Genomic DNA, 18,552 nt, shown 5'->3' on the forward strand with positions numbered 1-18,552 from the left:
GCATTATTACATTGCACTACTTGCCGAGTCGATTCTAGTGATCGTTAAAAGCCCTGAAGGGAATTTAGATTGTTCACTATTAGGAATTAAATTGAGGCATTGGTTTTATTGCTATCTCTGTGGGAAACTATGTGAGAGAGAGCAGGGAGTGGGGGGCGGAAGCTGGGCCGGGGCTTTGGAGACTGGCTCTGTCTTCACCTGTGTAACCTTCCGTCACGGGTGGAGATGGGCCTTGCATCCAGAACATGAACCTAAAGTTCCTGATAACTTGAAATTCGGTAAAAGGGCTTACATTGGATTTTTATGAATCAAATCACATTTTAAACTAACCAAAAGTTGTGATATTTAGGAGAATCTTATGGTGAATAAGTTAGAATGAAGTAAGAGCTGCATTTCTAAAGTTAATAATTACCCTTATGCAATGATATGTTTGGAAAATTCATAGTTGCAACTGAAGACTTTAGGCAGAGTGCTACTTTTTGGTGTCCTTTTCTGACTTTGCTAGAGAAGGACTGGTGAGTGACGTGCCCTCAGTGCAGTTATATAATGTTGTCATTGTTTGTAATTCCAGTTACTTAACACAATATAATGTTAGTTTCAGGGTACAACACAGTGATTCAACACTTCCATACATCACCTGGTGCCCATCACAAGTGTCCTCCTTGATCCATATCCCCTCCAGTAACCATCCATTTGCTCTCTATAACTAAGAGTTTGTTTCTTGGTTTGAGCCTTTCCCTTGTTTCTCCTTTGCTTGTTTGTTTTGTTCTTTAAATTCCACATATGAATGAAATCATATGGTATTTTGTTTTTCTCTGACTATGCTTAGCATTATACTCTAGGTTTATCCATCCATGTCATTGCAAATGGCAAGAGTCTGTTTTTATGGCTGAACAATATTCTGTTACATATATATTACCACATCTTCATTTACCATTCATCAATTGATGGACCCTTGGGCTGCTTCCATGTCTTATAAATAATGCTGCTGTAAACATTGGGGTGTATGTATCCCTTTGATTTAGTATTTTTGTTATCTGTGGGTAAATACCCAGTAGTGGAATTACTGGAGCATAGGGTAGTTCTATTTTTAACTTCTTGAGGAATCTCCATATTGTTTTCCAGAGTGGCTGCACCAGTATGCATTCCCACCAACAGTGCAGGAGAGTTCTTTTTTCTCCGCATCCTTGCCAGCACCTGTTGTTTCTTTGTTGTTGATTTTAACCATTCTGACAGGTGTGAGGTGATACCTCATTGTGGTTTTGATTTGCATTTCCCTGTTGATGAGTTATGTTGAACTTCTTGTCATGTATCTATTGGCCGTCTGGATATCATCTTAGAAGTGTCTGTTGACTTCTTCTGACCATCTCTTAATTAGGTTGTTTTTGGGTATTGAGTTGTATAAGCTATTTTTTGGATATGTCATTTGAAAATATCTACTCCTATTCCGAAGGTTGTCTTTTAGTTTTGCTGATTGTTTCCTTCACTGTACAGACGCTTTTTATCTTGACAAGGTCCCAGTAGTTCATTTTTGTTTCCCTTGCCTCAGGAGACATGTCTAGTAAGGAGTTGCTGTGGTTGAGGTCAAAGAGATTGTTGCCTGTTTTCCCCTCTAGGATTTTGATGATTTCCTGTCTTACATTTAGGTCTTTCATCCATTTTGAGTTTATTTTTGTGTATGGTGTAAGAAAGTGGTCCAGGTTCATTCTTGTGCATGTCCCTGTCCAGTTTTCCCAACACGATTTGCTGGAGAGACTGTCTTTTTTACATTGGATATTCTTTCCTGCTTTGTCAAGGATTAGTTGACCATAGAGTTTTGGGTTTAATTCTGGGTTGTCTAATTTGTTCCATTGATCTATGTGTCTGTTTTTGTGCCAGTACCATACTGTCTTGATGATTATAGCTTTGTAGTACAGGCTAAAGTCCAGGATTGTATGCCTCCAGCTTTTCTTTTTCATGACTGCTTTCAGGGTCTTTGGTAACTCCATACAAATTTTAGAATCCTTTGTTCTAGTTCTGTGAAAAATACTGTTGCTATTTTGATAGGGATTTCATTAAATGTGTAGATTGCTTTGAGTAGTATAGACCTTTTAACAGTATTTGTTCTTCCAATCATAAGCATGTAATGTCTTTCCATTTCTTTGTATCCTCGTCAGTTTCTTTCGTAAGTGTTTAATAGTTTTCAGAGTACATTAGTTTTAGTCCTAGGTATCTTATTATTTTGGGTGCACTTTTAAATGGGATTGTTTTCTTAGTTTTTCTTTTTGCTTCATTAATGGGGTGTAGAAATGCAACAGATTTCTATAGATTGATTATGTATCCTGTGACTTTACTGAATTCATTTATCCATTCTAGCAGTTTTTTGGTGGAGTCTTTAGGGTTTTCTATATATAGTGTCATGGCACCTGTACGTAGTGAAAGTTTTACTTTTTTCTGTTTTTTTTCTTTCTTTCTTTTTTTTTTTTTTTTTTTTTTTTTTTTTTACCAATTTGGGTGCCTTTTTATTTTTCTTTTTGTTGTCTGACATTTGTGGCTGATGCTGTGTTGAATAAATGTGGTGCTTGTCTCATTCCTAACCTTAAGGGGAAAGCTATCAGTTTTTGCCCATTAAGGATGATGTTACCTGTGGGTTTTTCATATATAACCTTTATTATATTGAGGTATGTTCCCTCTAAACCTATTTTGTTGAGGGTCTTTATCATGGATGGATGTTGTGCTTTGTCAAATGCTTTCCTTTGTCTATTGAAATAATCTTTTTCTCTTTTTCTTATTGATGTAATGTATCATATTGACTGATTCGTGAATATTGAACTATCCATTTAACACAGGAATAAATCCTACTTGATCATGGTGAATGATTTTTTTTTTTAACGAATTGTCAGATCTAGCTTATGAGTATATTTATTGTTGAGGATTTTTGCATCTGTGTTCATCATGGATAGTGACCTGTATTTCTTTTTTTTTGTAGTGTCTGGTTTTTAAAAAAAAATTTTTTTTTTAATGTTTATTTATTTTTGAGAGAGACAGAGACAGAATGAGAGTGGATTAGGTGCAGAGAGAGAGGGAGACACAGAATCTGAAGCAGTCTCCAGGCTCTGAGCTGTCAGCCCAGAGCCTGATGCGGGTCTCAAACTCACGAGCCGTGAGATCATGACCCCAGCCGAAGTCGGACGCTCAACTGACTGAGCCACCCAGGCGCCCCATCTGGTTTTGATACTAGGGTAATGCTGGCCTCTTAGAGTGAATGTGAAAGTTTTCCTTCCCCTTTTGTTTTGGTAGAATTCACCTGTGAAGCCTTCTGGCCCTGGACTTTTGGTGCTGGGAATTTTTTGATTACTGACTCAGTTTCTTTGCTGTCTGCTCAAATTTTCTGTTTCTTTGTATCTCAGTTTTGGTAGTTTGTATGTTTCTAAGAATTTATCCACTTTTTTCTAGGTTGTCCAGTTTGTTGGCATATAATTTTTCATAATCTTCTATAATTGTATTTCTGTGGCGTTGGTTGTTATTTCACTTATATCATTTGTGATTTTATTAATTTGAGTTATTTATCTATTTTTCTTAATAGGTCTGGTTAGAGGTTTGTCAGTGTTATTGATTATTTCAAAGAAGTAGCTCCTGGTTTCATTGATCTGTTCTATTGTTTTGTTGTTGTTGTTGTTTTATTTTGTTTTTTTAGTTTCTGTCTCATTGATTTCTGCTCTAATCTTTATTATTTCCTTCCTTATGTTGATTTTAGGTTTTGTTTATTCTTTTTTATGCTCCTTTAGGTGAAAGATTACTTTGTTAGAGATTTTTCTTGTTCTTGAGGTAGGCCTGTATTCCTATAAACTTCCACTTAGAACCACTTTTGCTGCATCCCAGAGGTTTTGGACTAATGTGTTTTCATTTTCATTTGTTTCTATGTAATTTTTTTTTCTTTTATTTCATGGCTGACACATTCATTGTTTAGTAGCATCTTATTTAACCTACATGTGTTTGTTGTGGTCTTTCTAGATTTTTTTCTTATAGTTGACTACTAGATTCATAGTGTTATGGTCAGAAAAGATGCATGATATGACCTCAATCTTTTTGAATTTGTTGAGGCTTGTTTTATGGGCTAAAATGTGATCTGTTCTGGAGAATGTTCCTTGTGCACTAGAAAAGAATATGTGTTCTGCTGTTTTAGGATGGAATGTTCTGAATATATCTGTTAAATCCATCTCTTCCAGCATGTCATTCAAAGCTGTTGTTTACTGGTTGATTTTCTGTTTACATGATCTGTCCCTTGACATAAATGGGGTGTTGAAGTCCCGTACTATTATTGTATCCCTAAACTAATCGATAGATTAGTTCCTTTACGTTTGTTATTAACTGTTTTATATTTTTGGGTGCATAAATATGTATAATGTTATATCTTCTTGTTGGATTGTCTCCTTTATGATTATGTAGTGCCCTTCTTTGTCTCTTGTTATAGTCTTCTTTTAAAGTCTAGTTTGTGGGGCACCTGGATGGCTCAGTCGGTTGGGCGACCGACTTCAGCTCAGGTCATGATCTCACAGTTGGTGAGTTCGAGCCCCGCATCAGGCTCTGCGCTGACAGCTCAGAGCATGGCGCCTGCTTCTGATTCTGTGTCTCCCTCTCACTCTGCCCCTCCCCCACTCATGCTCTGTCTCTGTCTCAGAAATAAACATTAAAAATAATTAAACAAATAAAATTTAAAAAAATAAAGTCTAGAGGCACCTGGGTGGCTCAGTCGAGTAAGTGTCCAACTTCGGCTCAGGTCATGATCTCGCGGTTCATGAGTTCAAGACCCACATTGGGCTCTGTGCTGACAGCTCAGAGTCTGGAGCCTGTTTCTGATTCTGTGTCTCCCTCTGTCTCTCTGACCCTCCCCCGTTCATGCTCTGTCTCTCTCTGTCTCAAAAATAAATAAACGTTTAAAAAAATTTTTTTTAATAAAATAAAATAAAGTCTAGTTTATCTGATATTAGTATTGCTATTCTGGCTTTCTTTTGACGTCCATTTGCATGATAGATATTTCTCCATGCCCTTTCTAATTTAAAAAAAAATGTATTTATTTTGAGAGAGAGAGAGAGAGAGAGACAGAGCACAAGCAGGGGAAGGGCAGAGATAAGAGAATCCCAAGCAGGCTCCATGCTGTCAAAGCAGAGCCTGACACAGGGCTTGATCCCATGAGCCATGAGATTGTGACCTGAACTGAAATCAAGAACCAGACACTTAACCGACTTAGCCACCAGGTGCTCTTCCATGCCCTTACTTTCAATCTGTACTTGTTGTTAAGTTTAAAACGAGTTTGTTGTAGCCAGTATATAGATGGATCTTGTTTCTTGTTTCTTTATCCATTTTTATCCATTCCTGTTTTTTTATCTTGTTTTTTTAATTACCCTATGTCTTATAATTGAAGCATTTAATCTATTTACATTCAAAGTATTTGATAATATGTATGTATTGTCATTTTATTATTTGTCTTGTGGTTGTTTCAGAAGATTTTCTCTGATCCTTTCTTTGTGTTTCTGTCTTTCGTGGTTTCCTGATTTTCTTAGTGGTATATTTGGATTTCTTTCTCCTTGTTCTTTGCATGTTTATTAGTGGGTTTTGATATATAATTACTGTTAGATTTGTATATAACCACATCTGAATATAGCAGTCTATATTAAATTGTTGGTCATTTGTGTTTGAACCCATTCCTTAATCCTCTCTAACCCATGTTTTAGATATATGTTATGTCTTATGTCCTTTTACTTTGTGAGTTCCTTGACTGATTTTTATACAGAAATATTACTTTTTACTGTTTTCATGTTTCCTACCTTTATACTGTCACTTTTGGTCTCTTCTGTCCACTCAAAGAATCCCCTCTAATGTTTCTTGCAGGGCTGGCTTAATGGTCACACATTCTTTGAGTTTTTGTTTGGGAAACACTTTTTACCTCTCCTCCTAGCTGAGTGATAGCCTTGCTGGTTAGAGTATTCTTGGCTGCAGATTTTTCCCATTCAGCACTTTGAATATATCCTGCCACTTCCTTCTTACTTGGAAAGTTTCTGCTGAAAAATCTCCTGCTAGCCTTATAGGTTTTCCTTTGTAAGTTACTGCCTTGTTTTATCTTCATGCTTTAAAATTGTTTTATCACTAAATTTTGCCAATTTAATTATAAATAGTCTTGGAATGGGTCTGCTTTTGTTGATTTAAAAAAAAATTTAATGTTTATTTTTGAGAGAGAGAAGAGAGTGCAAGCAGGGGAAGGGCAGAGAGAGACACACACAGAATCCAAATCAGGCTGCAGACTCTGAGCTGTCAGCACAGAGCCCAAAGTGGGGCTCAAACTCATGAACTGTGAGAACATGATCTGAGCCTAAGTCAGACACTTAAGTGACTGAGCCACCAGGTGCCCCTGCATTTGTTGATTTTGATAGGAGTTTCTTTGTACCCCCTGGATCTAGACATCTGTTTCCTTCTCCAGACTAGGAAGTTTTTAGCTATTATTTCTTCAAGTCAGTTTTCTAGCCCCTTTTCTCACTCTTCTTTTAGGAGTCCTATAACATGAATGTTATTACACTTGATGAAATCACTGTGTTCCCTAAATCTTTTCTAGTGTTGCATATTTTGTCTCTCTTTTGTTCATCTCGATTATTTTCCATTACTGTTTTCTAGATCACTAATTCATTCCTCTGCTTCTTCCATCCTGCTGTTCATTTAATTAACATGTCTCTCATTTCATTTGCTATACCCTTTATCTCTGCTATATTATTCCTTATCTCTGTGTTAAGGGTCTCATTCATGTCTTTCACTCTTTTCTAAAGTCCACTGAGTGTCCTGATGATTGTTACTTTAAATTCTCTATCAGGCATGTTACTTTATATGTGTTCCACTTAGATCTCCGGCTGAGGTCTTGTCCTTTTCTTTCATTTGGGATAAATTTCTCTGTCTTCCATTTTGTCCAAGTGTCTGTGCCTGTTGCTGTGTGTTAGGAAAGTCAGCTATATCCCCTATTCTTGAGGATAATGGCCTTATGAAGAAGAGGTCCTACAGTGCCCTGCCGTATGGTGTCCTCTGTTCTCCAGGGCCTGGTGCTTCCTGGAGTATCTCTAGTGTGTGCTGCCTATGCTCTGTTTCTGGTGTCCTGGACAGTTTATCTGTGAGACCAGTTGTCTACAGAGGCTCTCTTTGCCTGTTGTGGGCAGTGTTTGGTCCCTGGTCTGAATGTCGCACATTTTGACTAGGTGTGCTCTGACCTGTGAAATGAGACCTTTTGCCACCCCTGTTGGAGCAGAAGCTCTGCAAAACTCCCACTTTGGAAGACGCAGTGTGAGCAGGAGGTTGAGCCAGTGTTCTGGGGGAAGGGCTCCACTGTGTTGAGACTGAGGCAAGCTTATTAGGAGGGGCAGTTCCACTGGTGTGTGGGATCAAGGCTTGGTTTAAGCACCTTAGGCAGTAAGTGTGGGAGTGGTGCTCGTTCCTGCAGGTGGTCCTGTGCTTATGCTGAGGGTCAGGGGAGGGAATAGTGACAGTCGATTCCTTTGTTCCTAGAGGGGTCTCTGTGAATGCTGTCTCTCTGGGACATCCTCCTACATGAGTGAATAATCCCCATACTGTGTGCCCCAGGCACTCTTCACATCGCTATTTCTACACAGTTTCTGCAGATTGTTTACCTGCTTTCTGTCCAAGAGCAGCACAATGCCCTCTGGGGTGTATCCCAGCCAAGCCTACTGACCCTTAAAACTCCAGGTTTTAAGCCCCACTGCTTGCCAGAAGTCAAAAAATTTGGCCCCTCTTGCTTTCTAAGTCTATTGCTGTGGGAATTTTGTCTTGCCATGTGCTCCCCTGTGTGCTAGTTTCTCACTTGCCCTTCTCTATGACCTTGGCTCCCTCCCCACTGCAACAGCCACCATCTGTTTTTCTCCCATACTGCACATCTCTGCACTTCCTGCCTTCTTCAATGTGGCCTCTTCTCTACCTTTACCTGAGTAGTATTTTCTGCCACTTTTCAGGTTGATTTCTGAGGCATTTAGGATGATTTGATAGTTATCTAGTTGTATTTGTGGGATGAGGAAAGCCTAGGGTCCTTCCACTCTGCCACCATCTTCCTGTGCTTGCTCTGTAAGTTGTTATTTTAAAATAATTTTAGATAATGATGCTTTAAAACACTAAAAAACAATGTCAGAGACTCATTCTTTGAAAATATTCCACATCATGTAAATGAAACATTATTATTTTTTTAAGTATATTTATTTTGAGAGAGCAAGAGCGGAAGGGACAAAGAGAGAGAGAGAGAGATTGAATCCCAAGCAGGCTCCACATTGTCATTGCAGAGCCCAATGTGGGGCTTGAACCCATGAACCATGAGATCATGACCTGAGCCAAAACCAAGGGTCAGACACTTAACCGTCTGAACCACCCAGGCACCTCAGAATCATGTAATTTTGAATTTAATGTTTTAAAATTTCTACCAAAGCATATAGTCCAAGAAAATCAAATGATGTAGATAGGCTTATGATGAAAATCAACAGTCTTCTTGATTTTTTCCATTCCCTTCCCTAGAAGCAAACACTTTTAACTGTTAATACTCAGGTGACATTTAGCCAGAACCTATGTCTACTATCACACTAGTAGTTTGCAGCTGTCTTTTTTGATTAATTGATGTTTGTGTCATATTGGGGGCAAAAAGTTTTGAATCTCTCCTGATTATCTTTATGAATATGACTTTGATATGGTTGTGCTCAATTTGTCTCACTCAGCTTTAGACATTGTCTACTCTAATACTTCAGTGATGCATAAAAGTTTAGCTTACCTTCAACCATTTTCCATGCACCTTTCTTTCTTTAAGTTTTGACATATAACTGACATACCATGCAATTCACCCCCTAAAAGTATATGATTTAATGGCTTCAGCATATTTACAAAATTGTGCAACTATCTCTCCAGATAGTTTTAGAACATTTTCATCATCCCTAAGGTAAGGAAACCTTATCCCTTAGCCCTGACCCTGAAACCTACCCCTCAGCCCTAGGCAACCACTTACATAATTTCTGTCCATAGATTTGCCCTTTCTTGACATTTATGTAAAGGGGATCATAAAATATGTGGTCCTTTGTGACTCGCATCTTTGACTTAGCATGATGTTTTCAAGGGTCATTCACATTGTAGCATGTATCAGTACTTCATTTCTTTTTTATGAGTGAATAATTTCCATTGTATGGATACACTACATTTTGATCATCCATCCATCAGTTAATGGACATTTGGGTTGTTTCCATTTTGCCTGTTGTAATGCTGCTGTGAACATTTGTATTTGTGTATGGTTTTTTTGCATGTACACGTTTTCATATTTTTTCACTTTATACATAGGAGCAGAATTAACTGGATCACATGATAACTATATGTTTAACTGAGGAAGTGCCAGTCGGTTTTCCAAAGCAGCTGCATTATTTTACTCTCCCACCAGCGCTGTATGAGGGTCCCAATTTGTCTACATCCATGCCAACACTTGTTTTAGTAGTAGTAGTAGTAGTAGTAGTATTGCTATCTTAGTGGATGTGAAGTGGTACCTCACTGTGGTTTTGATTTGCATTTCCCTACTGACTATTGTTCCCTATTGACTATTACAATATTCCCTATTGTTTAGCATCTTTTCATGTGTTTGTTGACTTATATTTTCTTTGGAGAAATGTCTCTTCAGATCTTTTGCCTATTTTTAATTATGTTGTCTTTTTCTCACTAAGCTGTAAGATATATATATATTTCTAAGTTTTGCCATTGGCATAAATGTGAGGGTTTATTTCTTGGACTCTGAATTCCCTTCCATTGATTTATCTGTCTTTATACTGATACTGCAATGTCTTGATTACTGTTGCTTTAACAGTGAGTTTAAAATCAGGAAGTGTTAGTCCTCCAACTTGGTTCGTCTTTTTCAAGACTGTTTTGGCTATTATAGGTCCCTTGAATTTTCATATGAATTTTAGGATCACTTGTCTTCCTGCAAAGAAGCCAGCTGGGATTTTAATAGGTATTGCATCAAATCTGTGGATCTGTTTAAGGAGCATTGCCATCTTAACAATATTAAGTCTTCCAGTTTATAAACATGTATGTCTTTCCATTTATTTAGGTCTTTAATTTCTTTTTACAATATTTTATAGTTTCCAGTGTGCAAGTCTTGCACTTCTTTGGTTAAATTTACTGCTAAGTACTGTATTCTTTTTTATACTATTTTAAGTAGAACTGTTTTCCTAATTTCATTTTCAGTTTGTTCATTGCTATTTATGGGATTAATTTTTGTACATTGGTCTTGTATACTTCAGACTTGTTGAATTAATTTATTATTATTTTTTTTAAATTTTAGTGGATTCCTTAGGATTTCTGTGGATTACATCATCTGAAAATGAGACCATTTTACTTCTTTTTCAGTATGAATTCTTTTTATTTTCCTGCCTACTTGCTCTGGCTAGATACTGTAGCACAGTATTCAAGTGGTACACATGGACATCCTTGACCCCTCTAACTTTTTTCTCCCTTCTTCAGTTCTATATACTTTTATTCTTGCATAGTAAACATTAATAACATAATTGTAACTGTAATTGAGTCATCCATTCTTTGTATATCTCCTTTTAAAAAATGGAAATAGTAAACAGTTTAAAGAAGTATGACCTGTAAATATTGGTTATTGCCTAGTGTGCTGTGATTTCATTTCCTTCTCTATAATTCGGAAGCCAAAACTCTAATGGCACTGAAAGTATATTCAACTATACTTTCTGCCAAATATTCATATTCATGCCACATTTTAGTTTGCTTCATGTTTATGCCATGGCATTTTTGTACAAATTTTTTCCCTTGGGGTTTCTCATTGTTTTATTTTCATTTTTTGTCATTAGAAGAAGAAACCAAACCTATGCCATCCTCACTGTATATTGTTCAGCTTCTGACTTATTATCTCAGTATTTATTGTGTCTATTCTTGAAACCTACTGAGTTTCTTTTTATAGGGACCATATTTTTCCAATGCTACAGTTTCTTCCTTTAGTTTCTAGTTGTTGTTTGTTTTTTGTTCTTATGCTTTGTTCTATGCTTCTCTCCTTATCCTCAAGTTCTTCCAGCCCTTAAACCATACAGTTTACTGTATGGAGTCCCCCTTTCTAGACACCTGTATCCTGGAGCCCTCCATCACCTTTACCACTCTGTAAGTTGGAATCATTATTTTGAGATTCTGTTCCTTCTTTTACTTGGTTTACTTCCTTGTTTTCCTAGAATACGTCTTGAGGTAACTTAAGAAATAATGTGTGGGAGGTAAACTGAGTCCTTGCAATGACTTAAAATCAAAGATTTTATTTAAATATAAAAATTGATCATTGCTTGATGAACTGTAAAACTCTAGTTTGAAATTAATTCCTTCCCAAGGAAATAATGGCATAACTCTTTTCTAGCATTCATATAGCTGTTGAGAAGTCTGATGGGAGTGTTATTTTTATTCTTCTGTAGGACCCACACCCCAGTTTAGGTGTAGAGGCTTTTATGTTTTTTGTCTTTATTCTTTATGTCTGAAATAGCACAGTAATGTGTCTGACTGAAGGTTCTTTTTTTCAGTCACTTTTTGAGTGATCAGTAGGCGTTTTTATTTCAAAGACACATCTCCATTCAGCTCTAGAAAATTTTCTTACATAATTTCACTCATAATTTCCTCCCCTTTGTTTTCTGTGTTTTCTCTTTCTGGAAATCCTATTAATCAGTTGTTAGACCCCACATATTGATTTTATAAACATTTATCTTTTTTTTCCTCCTGTGGTTTTATTTTATTTTATTTTTCCTGTATTTTCTGTATGATATTTTCTATATTCTAAGACAGATTTTCTCACCTTTACTTTCCTGTGTTTTTATTTCAGCAGTTATGCTTTTAATTACTAGGGTCACCTTTTTTTCATATCATTCTGCTCTTGTTTCATGGATATAACAATATATTGGCTTTCTCTTGAGGTTACTATTTGAGTAATCGGAATGTTGAAGCAGGTAATTATTTGATATTACTTTTTTTTTCTGTTCCTTAAATTGTGAATAATCAGAATATTGAAACTGGTAATTATTTGATATTATTTATTTTTTTCTGTTCCTTAAATTATTGGAGTATATTTTAGTTAGATTGTTTTTAATTTGTTTTCTTTGTGCCTAAATATTAGAATAGGAGGCTTTTAGGGGCACCTGAGTGGCTCCGTTGGTTAAGCACCTGACTCCAGCTCAGGTCATCATCTCACGGCTCATGAGTCTGAGCCCTGCTTCAGGCTCTGTGCTGACAGCTCCGAGCCTGGAGCCTGCTTCAGATTCTGTGTCTTCCTCTCTCACTGCCCCTTCCCTGCTCATGCTCTCTCTCTCCTTCAAAAACAAATAAACATTAAAAAAAAAAAAAAAAAAAAAAGGAGACCTTTACTCTCAGGCAGGAGTCATTCAACTTTTTTTTTGGTGCAGGGCCAGAAAGTAAATCTTTTAGGCATTTTGAGCCAAGAGACAAATAAAGGATATTATGTAGGTACTTACATAATTTCTGTATTGCCACAAATTTTCTGTTGATGAAAATATATTAGCAAGTTAATACATTTTTTTGTAACATAGGTCTACTAATGAGAAGAATTGAATTCTTATAGGATGGGCATTTTGCTTATTGGGATTCAGGATTAGTGTCCCACATTGATTGCAAATGTTTATATGTTGTTCCTGCTCTGTATTGAGATTTTACTATATGTCATATTTGACAGTTTCTTTTGTATGGATGGGATGAATAATAGCTTCCCAAAAATGCCCAGGTCCTGAGAAGCTGTGAGTATGTGCTTTTTATGGCAAAGGGGCCTTTACAGACATGATTTAGTAAAGGAGCTTGAGATGAGGACTTTATACTGGATTATTCAGAAGAGCCCAATATAATCACAGAGGTCCTTATAAGAGGGAGGCAGGAGGCCAGAGAAGAGAAAGATGCTGTGCTGCTGGCTTTGAAGATGGAGGAAGGGACCATAAGCCAAAGAATGCAGATCTCTAGAGGCTGGAAAAGTCAGGGAAACAGATTCTGCCTTAGAGTCCCTGAGGGAGCTCTGAGCGTCAGACCCATTTTAGACTTCGGACCTTCAGAGCTATAACATGATAAATTTGTGTTATATTAAGCTATTATGTTTGTGGTAATTTGTTACAGCAGCCATAGGAAAGCTAAATGTGGCCAAGTACTGCAGAAGTCCGTCCATGTGTGATTTTAAGGACTCTGCATCTGGGGCACTTCTAATTAATTTTTGGTATGTAGGTAGTGAATGGAGGAGTGTTGGCTGATGAGACAAAGTAGAAGAAGCTGTTGTGAGAAAAGGAGAGCGCCAAGAGGCTCCTGGCTCAGAGTGGCAATTATTCTGGAGGGTCTTATAAAGATAATAAAGGAGGATGAAGGTAGAGTTAAATTGAGGGGTCGGTAAACAGGAAATAACTGCCATCCTGACCACTGCGTACAAAACCACATATGGCATTATCACTGGGCAGAAAACTAAACACACACAATCTCTCTCTCCATCTCCTTCTTTTTTTCACACACACCACCGCAAAGGGTTTTCCTCTAAAGAAACAAAAAACAGTGTAGGAAGAACAGAGGTAGCTTGTATAGGTGTTCATGCTTTACAGCAGTGGCTGGCAGAGTGCAGCCAGCTGGCCCAATGCATCCTGCCCCCTGTTTTTTTTGTTTTGTTTTGTTTTTTTAAGCTAAGAATGGTTTTTACATTTCTGGAAAAATTGGAAGGGGAAAATCAAAAGATTAATATTTTGTGACATGTGCAAATGATACGGAATTCACGTGTCAGTGCCCATAAACAGAGTTGTCCTGAAACATAGCCACACTTGTTTGTTTGCTTACTGTCTGTGGCTGCTTAGCATTACAACAGTTGAGTGGTCTAGCAGAGCCTGGGTACAGTGCACTTGGGGCTTTTCCCGGTTGCTTGGCACACTTAGGTGACGTGCATGCGCTTTGAACTCAACAGCATTGTAAGTGCCACATGTATCAATGCACCATGTTGTTATTATTTTGTGTGTGTGTGTGTGTTTTATTTATTTTGAGAGGGAGAGAGAAAGAAAACCATCAGGGGAGGGGCAAAGAGAAAGAGAGAGAATCCTAAGCAGACCAGGGAGACGGAGGGAGGGAAGGAGGGACAGAAGGAGAGAGAGAGAGACACAGAGAGAGAAGAGAGAGAGAGAGAGAGAGAGAGAGAGAGAGAGAGAGAGAATCCCAAGCAGACCCCATGCTGTCAGCACAAGCCTGATGCAGGGCTTGACCCCACTAACCGTGGGATCATGACCTAAGCCAAGATCAAGAGTCGGATGCTTAAATAAAATGAGCCACGCAGGTGCCCCATCGATGTGTTGTGTTATTTTAATCTTTAGGGAAAAAAAAGAAAGTTACCAATGCAAACCTATCATGTCGAAACAAGAAAAGTGGGCTTCAAATGTTGTGTCCTTGAGGCAAAGTAGAGAATGGGATTATCTTGTCACTCAACTAGATGACAGCACATCTAGAGTTGTGCTGAAGGAATAAAATATACATCAACTTGGCATGATTAAGCACTTATCACAGTATTCCTATCTTATAGGAAAAAATGATCAGAAAAACAAGACAATTTAAAGCAAAATATCTCATCACAGCAGAATTTATTTACAAATTTTAAAAAGCAAATGAGGCTGCAGTCAAAGTAGGTCTTTAAGTAGCTCACCTGTTATCAAAGCAAGGAAAACTATTTCCCAATGGCAAGTTAATGAAATCACATTTGATTGCTGCAGAAGAAATGCATCCTGAAAAAATTGTGTTGCACTATTAGCCTTTAGGTGAGAACAGTTCTCCAGGACTTTGACAGAAACATCCATATCCATTAAAGAATAAGGCAAATTGATTCCCAGTTGTTGATACTGACCAGTTATTGCTATTTATTAAAGCACCATTGCCAATTTGAAACTGAATTAACATCAGGGCATCACTTAGGTGTTAATGTTGTGTGTATAGAGTTTTGTTTTGGAATTTTTTTTTGCCTAAATAAATGTTATAAATTTATTTTTTATTTTTTATGTTAAATTTTTTTTAATGTTTATTTTTAAGAGAGAGAGAGACAGACAGAGCATGAGTGGGGGAGGGGCAGAGAGAGAGGGAAACACAGAATCTAAAGCAGGCTCTAGGCTCCGAGCTGTCAGCACAGAGCCCGACGCAGGGCTCGAACTCGCGGACCGTGAGATCATGACCTGAGCTGAAGTCAGATGCTTAACTGACTGAGCCACCCAGGCGCCCCAATAAATGTTATAAATTAAAGAAAAATGAATAGTCTGCATGGAACAACTATAGGCAAGGATGCTTTCAAAGAACTTGAGAACTTGGTAATTCAATAAGACCTGAAATGGAATCTGCTATTTTGTATAACAATTGACAATGGTAAAAATATGTGTAGAGGAGACAAAGCTTAGCTGGACAGATGTTCAAAGCTTGTGAAAATGCAAGCTGTTTCAGGCTTGTGATTATTAATTATATTACTGGTTGAAAGGCACTTTGTGGAAAATATTTGAATCTGTCATGTGCTAATGAAACCAGTAATATCAACTATGAACTTCTTTTGCTTTCGTAGACTTAACCATTATCATTTTTTTTTTATTTTTATAAGACATAGACGCTAAATGTCCAAACTACTGTATTAGTAGTAGTTAGATAGGTTAACAGCGGTGAAGTTGTGCTGCGGGCCAAAATTTTTGCGAACAAGAACCACTGTCAACCACTGTTACTGAACATTGAATGGCTTTGGACATTAGCTTTTGCCAACTTGATAATAATTCATTATTGATATAATAATATAATAATTCAATATCAAATTGCTATTATTTATTATCTAGTATGTTATGCTGTAGTAATTTAGAAACAGTTTAAATTCTAATGATTGGATTAGCTTCTGATCATTTGGTGCTCACTGCTGTTTCTTAGTGAATTCAGTCTAAAATTACAAGGCAAAACTTGAGCACTTTGATGAGAAACTTATACTGTAGTAAAGTTATTTAGAAAGTTAATGTTTGCATCACAGGTAATGTCAGGGTATATTATATACGTCCTTACTGTAAAAAATTAAGACATTATGAAATGAATAAGCCATAGGGATGAAACGTACAACATAGGGAATATAGTTAGTGGTATTGTAATAGTTTGTATGGCGACAGATGGTAGCTTGTGGTGAGCATAGCACAGCGTATAGAATTGTGGGTTCACTATGTTGTACACCTGAAACTAATGTGACATTGTGTATCAACTATACTTCAATTAAAAAAAAAGTTAAAATAAGATGTTAGATGTACATTCCTACACAAATTTGCTGCAGGTGTATTTTCTGAGCTCATACTTTAGTTCTAGTAGTTCCCTTCCCTATTCCACCTCTTATTGTGGATTTATACTTCTTTTTTTTTTAATGTTTATTTTGAGAGGGGGAGAGGGGCAGAGAGAATCCCAAGTGGGCTCCACACTGTCAGCACAGAGCCCACATGGAGCTCGATCCCACAAACTGTGAGATCATGACCTGAGCCAAAATTGAGTCAGACGCGTAACTGACTGAGCCACCTGGGCGCCCCTGTACTTCTTTATAAAAAAAGTTATTTTACTTTTACAATATTGGGTCTGTGGAGAGGAGGAGATAAACATGCTTGCTATCTTGAATTAGTAATAAAAGAATCATAAATCCGTGTGGACTTTTCTCATTTTATGTTAAGAGCTCCTTTTATTTTGCTACCGAGCTTAAAACACTTCTCCCTGAAACCGTCTCACTCATTCATTCACTGACTGGCCTCAGTGATAGGAGCCACGTTCACCTCAAGGAGCACAGAATCTGGTCATGGAGAGAGAAAATTAGTAGTTACACTGCAGTGTATAACTACAGTAATGGAGCTGGGCTCGGTGCCATGGGGAAGGTAGAGGAGAGGATAGCTGTGTTCATATGAGAAGTACAGGAAGACTTCACAAAACAGACAGTATTTGAACTGGATCTTAGAATTTAAAGCCCAGAGTTCACTAGGTGGAAAAAAAGGCATGTTAGGCAGCAGGAACAGCATGCTGGGACAGGGAAAGGTGAGCGATCAGAGGATGTGGTTGCATGTGACTATACGTGGTGGGGGGAGTGCCAGGAAATGAATTGGAGAAGGTAAATTATGGCCAGATTATGAAGGGCCTATGCAGTGTGTCCTGAAAATCTGGTTTGCCATGCAAATCTCTATCACAGTGGAGTTAGCTCATAAATTCAAGCGGTAGCATATTTTGTCAGGCAATTCACTGTTCCTCACAAGTCAGCCTATCAGACATGAACGTGTCCATCTACTTTTTACATTTCCTCTTTACTCAGTGTGTTTGCAACATAGAAGCCACATTACAGCACTAGTGCAAACTGAATTAAGACTGAAAATGTACTTCAGTTTGAGACTTTAGAAATTTTCATGGGAGGAGAAGACTTTTAAGAGGTATTGAAATGATATAAAAGGGCAAACCATGCTTGTTTTTTGTCGCCATGACTTTTGACTGTTTTTCAAATTGCCTGTTCAATTTGTGACTTTCTGAAACTTAATTTTCTTTTTTTTTAGTGGACAGAAGATTGCAGAAAATCAACCTATCCTCCCTCTGGACCAACGTGAGTAAATATCAAATGGTCAAAATGGACTTTGACCTTTAGGGAGATTTTTCTCTATGTAATTAATGATCTCATAAAAATGACAATAATGAACAAAAAATTAAGTGATGTCTTCTGAGGCCTTTATTTTTTCTGAGACAATTATTTTTTTCAAGTTTGTGTATTACATATTTGCCTTTGACCCTGGACAAATATGGAAATACCCCATGATTAAAATGCCCATTTCTAGCCTATCAAAATCAGAGGAAAAAAAATTTCCATTCTCCAGTAAATTCTGTGTACCGCTAAGCATTTTCTCATCCCAACAAGTGCAGAGCTGAGGATGACTTTTTTGGTGCCTCAGTATGAACCACTGGATTATATTGGAAAAAGCATAGAGTCTTATATGTGAGACCTTCAAGAAATAAACCCTGGTATGATAATCAAAGCTGTCAAAGACAGCAGAGGATTCAAAAACATAAGGGAAGGAAGGGTCAGTGTCATATTTTAGTGCATTTAATGTTTATATTTTTAATCGAGGTGTATGGCCTTTTCAAATCTTTTGTGGCTAAATGAGCCTGTGAGAAAGACCCAGGAATAGCCCACCCACCCACAGGGTACAGAATGTGGAAAAAAAGGGAAAGGTGTAGGGAAGGATAATCTTTTTGCCCTGTTGTCCTATTTTCTTTCTTTTTTTTTTTTTTTCTAACGTTTATTTATTTTTGACAGATAGAGCATGAGTTGAGGAGGGGCAGAGAAGGAGAGGGAGACACAGAATCCGAGACTCCAGGCTCCTAGCTGTCAGCACAGAGCCCGACGCGGGGCCTGACTCACAGACCATGAGATCATGACCTGAGCCAAAGTCAGACGTTTAACTGACTAAGCCATCCAGGCACCCCCTGTCTTCCTACTTTCTGAAAGTAGCCTGCTGGGTGTGG

At 37.6% G+C, this 18,552-nt stretch overlaps 1 protein-coding gene across 1 annotated transcript in view; it reads left to right on the plus strand.

Annotated features, from left to right (window-relative positions):
* ASAH1 (N-acylsphingosine amidohydrolase 1) overlaps positions 1 to 18,552 on the plus strand; it is a 50,571-nt gene that overhangs the window by 6,780 nt on the left and 25,239 nt on the right. The window contains exon 2 of the mRNA XM_047854952.1: positions 17,589 to 17,635. Coding sequence (XP_047710908.1) covers positions 17,589 to 17,635 — 47 coding nt within the window. The remainder of the gene's footprint in view (positions 1 to 17,588; positions 17,636 to 18,552) is intronic.

This window comes from Prionailurus viverrinus, chromosome B1 (genome assembly GCF_022837055.1).
Source record: "Prionailurus viverrinus isolate Anna chromosome B1, UM_Priviv_1.0, whole genome shotgun sequence".
Taxonomy (NCBI): Eukaryota; Metazoa; Chordata; class Mammalia; order Carnivora; family Felidae; genus Prionailurus; species Prionailurus viverrinus.